The following is a 9,434-nucleotide window of genomic DNA, read 5'->3' as shown; positions in this document are numbered from 1 at the left end:
GACGGGAAGCTCCATCCTTCACAGCAGTCAAGACGGGCTTCCTGGAAGACGTGGTGTTAAAGCCAGACTGGAAGTATGAGGTCACAGCTGCAGTTCCAGGTCGGACTGAAAGGGGCAGAACAGGAGGAGCCGGAGCTGCTGGGCTCGGGGTAGGAGCGTCTGTTGCCCAACACGCCATCCTGAGCGGAGGCAGGATAGGGTCCAGATGTCGGAGGCCAGCCCGGAGAGGTGCCTACGGCGAGGCAGCAGGCAGGCACCGGCCCTGACCCAGAGCCTCCACAGGGTCCCCGGGATGACCCAGCAGCAAGGACGCGGCAAGGAGTGGCTGGACCACAGTGCGGGTGACCCGTGATCACCGGAAGCCTGCAGCTGCACAGGCCCCGGACACGCACACGCACAGAGGTGCGCACGTGCTTCCCGATTGGTCAGGACTCCAACGGAAGTGAGAAAAAACGCACATCTCGAGGAACTTCTTCCAGTAACTAGGGGGTTCACCGCGCAGCTGCTTCGGGCGCGGGAGGGTCCAGGGTCCCCGTGTCTGTCCGGCTGTGTCTTGGCTGGACTGCCCTCTGCGGTCACCTTCCCCAGGCAGAGCTGGAGCGCCCCTGCCCCGGTTAGGCCACAGCGCGCCCTCGGAGGGTCCGGGTTCCGGCTGAGCGCCAGTCCCGTGGCTGCAGCAGCCACTGCAGCGCCCCTTGGCTGAGGCCACCGCGAGCGACTGTCCTGCTGCCCCCAGGGTGGGGGTGGCCCCCTGCCCGCAGCTATGGTCCGCAGGCTGCCCCCGCACCGCGACTCCATGGGCACAGATCCACCCCCAGCCCAGTTCCCCAGCTCCGTCTCCCGCATTTTTGTCCTTGACTAGCTGTGTGACCTTGGGCGGATTCCTGCACCTCTCTGGGCCTTAGTGTCCCTCTGGAGGGCCCGAGGCTCCGGCTTGCACGGTTCGGTTCCTGGATCCGGGGGGGAGGGGTGAGGACGACCCCCATCTGCAGGGCCCCCTTCTCTCAGGTGTCCGCACAGGGCCACCCCCCGACCCTGGCCACACACACACCCACTGTCAGCGTCTGTCACTCACCGCTGCCCTGTGGGGCTCCCGGGGCTTTGTCACACTGCCGGGAACCGCCTGGAACACCAGACCTCCACGAAGGGGAGGGAAGGCTGGCCCTCCCCCAAGGCCGGCCCGGCACCTCCCAGGCCTTGCGGTCCGCTCAGTCCTGCCGGCCCAGGGCTTCTGAGCCCTGGGAAACTCCTCCTTGTGGCCTGCAGCCTCCCTCCAACCTCTGGGCCTCTCGGTGGGCGCTCCTTCATCCACACCTGGCTTGGCGCCAGGCCTGCAGGGGCAGGGCGTGTGCGAGCCCTCAGGCACGGTGGGAGGCAGGCCTCTGTGAGGAGGGGCACCTGGATGGAAACAGCAGGTGCAAAGGGCCTGAGGCAGCAGCGCACAGGGGTGGGCGGGGCGTGCTGGGGGCTGGGCTCCGCGGGCACGTGGGGGAGCGCGGGAGGGAGTGAACCAGGGTTTCCGCGGCTTGGAAGGGGCTGAGCTGGTCACCTGTCAGCCAGGGGGGCCGGAGGGCGGCTGGCGGCTCAGCCATGGCGGCGGGGGGCAGGCTCAGACGGAGGCTTGGACGCAGGCTGTGTCCGGTGTGAGTGCTGTGGGCCGGCGGGTCAGCTGGCCCGTTTCCTCCCCTGGCTGCAGAGCCAGGCAGCAGTGCCTGCTTACAGCCCCGGGGGGCAGGGGGGCGTGTGAAGGGCGCCCCGGGAGGGCCTAAGTCCTGGCCAGCCCGCCCCTTCTCCACCTGCGGATGCCGGGCAGACGACACCCGGGAGACTGCGCCCAGCGTGTCGCTGAGACCCCCACCTTGGGGAGGGTTCTGGCAAGGGTCAGTCAGGGGCCCCCTCCAGCGGGGGTAACCTTGTCGCCTGCCCCCGCGGCCTCTGTCTGGGGGGGTGGTCCGTCAGGGGAAACACCACGGGCCGCTGGGCCCAGGGGAGTCACCCCGGGGACCGGCCGGGCCGCGAGAAGCAAGTGGACCCAAGGGCCAACTACAGGTGACCAGGCTCCAAACTCGGCAGGGCGTCGGGGGCCCCCATGCCACGCCAAGGGTCCCTCCTGCCCCCATGCCATCTGTGGCGGGAGGACTCGCAGCTGAACGATGGAGCCCGCGTCCAGGCCGCCCACCCCGTCCAGCAGGCCGAGGTCGCCGGGAGGCGCTTCTGCCCAGGGGTGTGGGCCCCACTGAGGAGCGTGTCCCCCCTCCCCCGCGCCCCTGCCCTGGGTCTTGTGCGACCTCACGAATGTCTGGGAGCAGATGAAACAGCGGTGCCCGGAGCGGGGGCCCTGCCCGCAGCCCCGAACCCCCACCCGGGGTCAGCTGCCCTCTGGTCCTCAGATCCCGGGTCTCTGAGCTCTGCCCTCTGGGCGCGGGGTTTGGGCCCCTCACAGCTTCCCCTCAACCTCCAGCGTCTGATGGAGAGACCCAGGCTCCGGATGCGGCCCCCAGCCCGCCGGAGCTCTGCAGGGACACGGGACGCGGGCCGCCACCGGGGCAGCACTGATGCTGCATGGAGGGGGATGCAGAGGCCGTCAGTCCTCACCTGGAAGCACCCCCGCGAGGCCCCGGCGCCCCACAAGCCAGCCACGCAGAGACCGCAGAGCGCAGGGTGGGTTTGGGTGGCCACAAGGCTGTGCGGTGACGGACGGGAAGGGGTGGTGGGGAGGGCTGGGCGGAGCTGGGGCCTTCGCGCTGTGCCTGGGGTGCTGGAAGGCAGCCCCCACGCCTGCTGACTCGGGGGGAGCCTCGTGGGATGAGCAGGGCTTCCTGCGCCAGGGCTGGACCCCCCTGACCACCCGGGGAGGCTGGCCCTGTGGTGCTGGGCCTCCGTGAGTGAGCTGAGAAAGAAACCGAGACTCCTCAGTCAGGTTTATTTTCCTCTAATGAGACAGTTTCAGCATTTCAAAGTTGGGCATTCTACACTCTTACAAACTTCAGTTATTAGCATCAGGAACACAAAAACGTTGCAAGACCTCAAAACACAAATAAATACCAAATAAAACCACACACGATATACAGTAAACAAAAATATCAAACATAATAATGCTATCAGGAAGTCAGACATGTTGTTGACCCACAGTTAACAACATGATTATTGCTGGGCAATAACTTACACGGTCCTTTTGTGTTTTTTTTCTCAGAAGAGCAGAAGAACACGGGACGTGATCACTGGTCACAATCACTTGGACTGTCAAGATGGGTCCTCACAGCGAGCGGTTGTACAGACGCAATTTTTTTTTTTAATTTTTTTAAAACAGGCAGATTAAAAATACAGAGTCACACGAGAGATTGGCCTTCTTTGGTCTTTGTTTTGGGTAAGAGAACTGAACGCAGAGGTGTGCCATCAGAGAAAGAACCGATTCTCAAAAGTGTCTGCGTGGATGTACACTTTCTTGACCACAGACTCTGTTAACTCTACAGGTAATTCTCATAGAAATCCTGGAAAATAATGCCAGCTTTTTGTGTTTACCAATTAAGTCGTTGAGTTTGCTGTGGAAGTTATCTTACTGGTCTAAGGGGACTGGTTGGGATCGGATCACCACTAACTGCAGGAGTGGTGCAGCCATCCTGGACTCCACCTCTTTAGCTGCGAGTTCACAGACAGACTAGACACAGCAGCAGCAGCAGAAATGAAATGCGAGCCCTGCTTCGGGCCACTCGCTCGGGCCTCTGCTGATGGGGCTGACCCCCCGCGCCCCGGCTCTTCGAGGCCAGCAGAAAACACCTCCACCCCCGCCGCCCCAGCTCCCCGGGGGCAACCAGCGCTGCCCGACCACCAGCAGAGATGGCCCGGCCAGCTGCCCTGGCTGCAGCCCCGAGCCAACCCCGTCCGACCTGGACCCTCGGGCGGGGACATGATCTACTTTGGAAGAAACAGAGCTATCGAGATTTGCGAACAGAAGGCAGAACCATGGTCTTGGGCTGAGCAGCAGACGGTGACGGACACCCCCCCACCCAACATCAGGTCACGGAGCAAAGGAGCGCCTGGATTCCCCCAGCCCTTCTCAGCGGCCCGGTCACTGACGGTCTGGACTAGAAGTTACCAAGCGGGGTTTCCAGCTCTGCCCGAGCCCTTTCCAGCCCTGGTGGTCAGCACCAGCAGAGGGGTGGGTTTCGGAGGGCGGAGGTGTGGCTGAGCCCCACGAGGCTCCTGGTCCCCAGCCCGCGCCTCGAGGACGGGCGGAGACACTGGGACTGGAGCGGTCTGCGCCCAGCTCGGGGTGACGGTCGCCCCTCCGAGCGCGGGCGGGGAGGTGCAGCGGGCCTGGGTGGCTGGAGGTGTGTGCCCCTGGGGCACACTCGGGGGCCTGCGCCTGCTGTGTTTAAGGGTTCAGCCAGCTGCCCACGGGCTGCAGGCTGGATGCCAGGCCTGGCACGGGAGACTGTCCCCTCGACACCGAGTGCCGGGGGGTGGACGGGGACACGGGCCCCCAGGCGGCTGGGGACCCTGTGGGAGACGAGCTGTCCGGAGACCGGCTGCCTCTTCCTAGCCAGGGTGGCCACGTGGGCCCCCTGCCGCCACCTGAGGGCCTGGTGGAGCCCACCTCCAGGATGGGGGCGGCGACTGGAGGGCAAGGGGGGCTGCCCGGCCAGGAGCTGCCTGCTCAGCTGGTGGCGGGGCTCCGGGGCTGGTGGGTGGACGGCGGCCCTCCTCGTCCACCTGCAGTGACCGTGCTGCCCTCCCGTGGGACGGGCCTTTGAACAATTCACAGGAGTCCCTGCTGTCTCCGTGCCACTGATACACCTGGCCGACAAAACCTGTGACAGAGGCCCAGGCGGGTCTCCGCTTCCACGCCAGGCAACGGGGCCGGGACGCAGGCGGGGTGACCCTGCGTGGGACTCACCACGGTTCCTCTACAGCACTGGAACGGCTTGTTCCGTGGGGAACTTGTCACTGAGTTAATGTGAAAAATGCACCCGCGTGCCGCGTCCCACACCCATCCCTCGTCACCAGGGCCCGGTGGGGGTGGGGGGCCGGAGGGCGCCCAACATCAGATGGAGCGTGAGAGGGCTGCCCCCAGCGTGGCCGCGGGTTCCCGCTGACTGTCACCACGGCCTGAAGCTCCCACCACGTCCCAGTGTCCGCCCCGGGCACAGTGAGCCGGGTCCCACGGCTCCCGGGGTGGGGGTGAGGGGCATCTCCCACTAGAAGGAGCTCCTGGAAAGCGCCACCCCATCCCCGGCCAGATGCTTCTGGGGTGCTGCCAACAGGCTCCCCACCCAGGGCGGGGAAAGAACTGTTTTATAACAGACCGAGATGCTGCTTATGTCAGTATTGTCCGTCCTTCTAGTGGAGCAGGAGGAAGTGGCAGGCGGTCCCCATCGGTCACCTCTGGCCTCCCGGGAACACCCTCTGGAGGCCAGGTGGGGGCCTCCGGGCGGCCCCCCTCCCCCGGGAGTCCAGGCACCTTCGAGGGAGCGGTGGTCCCGCAGCAACTGCAGGAGCCCCTCCTCCGTGAGGACCCGGGGGCGGGACCGAGGACGCCGATCCGCCCTCAAAGCAACTGCGGGGGTGGGGGGAGCGCGGAGGGAAAGACACGGAGATGAAGACGACGGAGTGGTAACTGCCGGCGGGTGTGCGGGCGGGTGCTGGGAACCCATGAGGTCACTTATGGAAGCCCGGGGAGGCGGTGGAGAGGAGGTGCTTCCAGCAGGCACTGGGGCGAAGGCACACCCAGGGCGGTCGGCAGCACCAGAGACGCGGGGCCGCCGGGCACCCCTGGCCGCCCCCGCGGCCGCCGGCAGCCCGTGGCAGGCAGTCTGGGGCGCGCGGCCCGGCTGGCCCGCCGTGGGCGCGTCTTTTGGACGCGGGCACAGATGCGCGGCTCACACACGTTGGTTTCGCCTAAGAAGCACCCGTCACGTGTAGCACCCATCAGTATAAGAGCACCCATGGAGCGGGGTGCATAGCAGGGGCGCAGGGCAGGCCCGCTCTTCACAGTTGGACCATTGAGAGAAAGGAAACGGGGTGAGAGGCGCCCCAGGCGGGCGCGGGCCAGACGACGGGCCCCGGGGCCGCCCTCCCTGCCAGAGGGTGGCCCCGGGATGCCTGTGGCCCAGCTCCGCGGCCCGGGGTGGCGGTCTCTGGAATGCTCAGAGGGCCCCGCGGCGGGCGTGGGGGCGCCCGCGCCCGGGACACAGAGGCGCAGCTCCTGCCCGGCCCTGCCTGAGCCCGTGGGCCCGAGAGATTTGGAATCTGGGATGACGAAGCGGCGGAGGCTCCTGGGGGCCCGGCGGACGGGGCTGTGGGAGGGCCCCCTAGCAGGCAAAGGTCTAGTTAGTGGTCAAGAGAGAGTCTGGCTGAACCATCGCCTTCTGGAATCACGGGGAACACAGAGCTGGGGTCGAGAAGCAGCAAGTCACATCTAAGGCACGTGTACAGGACGCCACCATCTCTACGCAAAGGCCGGAGCGAATGCAGCAGTTATGACTGGATGGGGAACACGTTTTCTGCTGTGGCCGCCGTCAGCGCGAAGTCGCCTGCCCACCCCCCGACACTGGACACGGAAGTCGGTGTTGTCAGCAAGAGAGAACGTGTCTGAACACATGGGGCAGAATTTTAAAAACCTACAGGATTTTGTTTAGAACTCCAAAGTTCAACTAATGCCCTATTTTAGGGTGAAAACAATTATAAATCTGAAAATGATGCACAGCATCCATGAGCAATTTTCCTTTCATAGTAATTTTGAAGTAGTGTCATTAACTACGACAGATATTGAAGGTTTACATTTCTAACGAGAAATAACAACAGATTGAATATTCTCTTTCCTATCACAAGTGATAACCAGTGTTTGATATTTTACATTTTCTTCCAAGAAATATCAGTCTATCAACGTTTTAAAATAAAATGTTTGCAGTAACAATTATCTTAGAACTTTAAATTAAAAAATGATTCTGAATTTAGAGACTTTCAAAAAAGACCTAGGTGTACTTCAGGGTCTTCTGACAAACAAATTATTAAAACAGAGACCAGATGAGGCCTTAAAAATAGACAATATACTATATTTGAAACAAGATTGCACTCTTGAATTTTAGAATGAATATATCAGAATTGCATTATTATTTCATAAATTCTTCTTAACATGCTGACATGTCCAGCTATCCCCAGGTGTGTGTGTGTGTGTGTGTGTGTGTGTGTGTGTGTGGTGTGTTCTTTTTTTTTTGGTGTTCAAGTTTAAGGAAGAAAAAAAATTCATGGTTCTTTTCTTTAGCATATATGTTTTCCACCTTAATTAACTAGATCTTTAAAAATGAAAATGAAAACCTTCTCTGACAGCAGTATTTATCTCGTCGAAGGATAAATAATTCTCCAGAGTGAAGTGTTGCTAGTCTATTACAAAACGTGTTGGGTGTGTCCTCACGCGTGGCTCCTCCCGCCGGCCCGCGGCCGCCTTCTGCCGCTTCCTCCGTCCCCCAAGGTCCTTTTCGGAGCGCGAGGACCTCGGCGGAGACGGCCGGTTCAAACCCCCCGGAGGAGTTGCCTTCTGCTCGATCCGCCTCCCCAGGGACGCGTCAGGGGTCCGGCAGGTCCGAAGTATCCACTATGACTTTGATAAAAATGGTGTCGTCTTTGATGTACGTCCCGTTCTCCAGCACGGTCTGGGCCACGAAGACGGGGCACCCGGAGGCGATGTTCATCTCCCCGGTGGGCTTCTTGAAGCTGCTGCTGTTGGGGTCCGGCTTGAACGCGTCCCCCAGGTGCCGCCGTGAGGACCCCTGGTCCATCAGCATGAGCGTCACTTTCTGCTTGAAGGGCCAGGGCAGCAGCGCGTCGTACTCCCCGCGCATGATGACGAAGAAGAGCGACAGGTGCGTGCCCTTGCCCATGCCGTCCCCGTTCAGGTAGACCCTGGCGCACATCTTGTAGCCGAAGTAGCCCGTGTAGAAGGGCTGGCTGTACAGCGACAGCGTCTTGCCCATCACGGCCTCCTGCTTCCGCCGCTTGTAGTCGCGGATCTTCCAGATGAGCACGCCGTTGTAGCTGGCGGTCTCCAGGACCTGGAAGCGCAGGTCCATGTCGGCCAGGCGGATGTCGTGCACGCTCAGCATCTGGTCGTGCCGGCTCAGCTGCGACTCCAGCAGGCCTGGCGGGAGACACGGCGGGCGCGCGCACGTGACCCACGGAAGCCGGCCCGCGGTGGGGGGGGGGGGTGTGCGCCCACGCCCGCGGGGTGGGGGCAGAGACGCATGCCCCAGACCCCCAGCCTCAGCCTGCGGGGCGGGGACACCCCGGAGCACCGGCCTGCTGCCCCCGGCTCCCCAGCTTGGGGCGATCCCCCCGGAATTGAAGCTGCTCCGCTCTCCGCACCGCGTCCTTGGCCGGCTTAATCCGGCCCCACGTGCATCCCCGTAATCGCGCTCCTCCCGGTTAATCCTGCTCAGGCGGTTTTAGGACGCTCCCTCAGCAACCCCTCTCCCTGCTCCAACGGCCCGGCGGCTTCTAGGCATCAGCCACGCTGCCGGGCTGGCCGGGTCCCCCGCCGCCTGCTGGTCGTCTTCTGTCCCCTGGCCTTCCTGAGCAGCTCCGCACCTCCACCCGCAGGCCCGCTCCGCCGGCGTCCGCCCTTGCCCTCCGCGCCTAGCGCAGGAAGCTGGTCACCCCCAGGCTCGCCCCGCTCTCACGCACAGTCGGCCCCAGCACTGGGACCCGCCGGCTCACCTGTGTTGCGCGCTGCCTGCCCCGCGCTCTTGTCCACGCTCTCCAGCTCGGTCACCCGGTTCTGGAGGGACTCCACGCTGCTCTTCATGCTGTCCGCCTCCTCCCAGTTCTGCCGGAAGGGCCGGATCTCCTTGTCCAGCTCCTTCAGTTTCTCTGCTTGGCTGTCGATGACTCGCTTCCAAATCAAAGTGTCAAAAAGGCAGAACACGGTTAGGACCTGCTGTGAGCACCGCGCCTCTGCAGACCCCTGCCGGCCCCCACAGGGCGCCTCCGCTCAGGCCCACGGGCCCTCAGGGACCCACGGGCCCTCAGGGACCCAGGCCCTAGCCCCAACTGCAGGGCACGCAACCCCCATGTCCCTCTCTCCCAGCGTCTTAGCTGGGTCTGTGAGGGCCTCTGTCCCATGAAAGGTCAAGTGACCAGCAGGGGTGGAACTGTGAGCCTCCAGGGCCGGAGGGGCCACTGTCTCTGCAGCTGCCGGGAGCACCAGAACCCCTGGGTCCCCGCACTGCCCCTGCTGCAGAGAGAACCCCTCCCCCCAGCAGGACAGGACCCCAGTGGGTGGTGGGTCCTCGGCCCCGGGTGAAGCCAAGAGGCCGGTGCCCATGGCAGGGGGGTCTCTCCCTCGAAGCGCTCGGTGCCCAGTGCCCTGTGCCTCCGTGGCAGAGGAGCTCTGCTGACAAACACTTGGCTGTCGACTGTGAGGCTTGATTTAAATCACT

At 63.3% G+C, this 9,434-nt stretch overlaps 1 protein-coding gene across 2 annotated transcripts in view; it reads right to left on the bottom strand.

The window, feature by feature from the left end:
• Positions 1-2,907: 2,907 nt before the first annotated feature.
• TRAF3 (TNF receptor associated factor 3) overlaps positions 2,908-9,434 on the bottom strand; it is a 119,388-nt gene continuing 112,861 nt past the window's right edge. For both annotated transcript variants that reach the window (XM_043921549.1, XM_043921548.1), the window contains 2 exons: positions 8,713-8,887; positions 2,908-8,137 (listed from right to left, as the gene is read on the bottom strand). In XM_043921549.1, coding sequence (XP_043777484.1) covers positions 7,566-8,137; positions 8,713-8,887 — 747 coding nt within the window. In that variant the 3' untranslated portion in view covers positions 2,908-7,565. The remainder of the gene's footprint in view (positions 8,138-8,712; positions 8,888-9,434) is intronic.

The sequence above is a fragment of the Cervus elaphus genome, chromosome 13, assembly GCF_910594005.1.
Source record: "Cervus elaphus chromosome 13, mCerEla1.1, whole genome shotgun sequence".
NCBI classification, from domain to species: Eukaryota; Metazoa; Chordata; class Mammalia; order Artiodactyla; family Cervidae; genus Cervus; species Cervus elaphus.
Note: the sequence above shows the minus strand (reverse complement) of the source record. Positions and strands in the feature narration are given on the sequence as shown.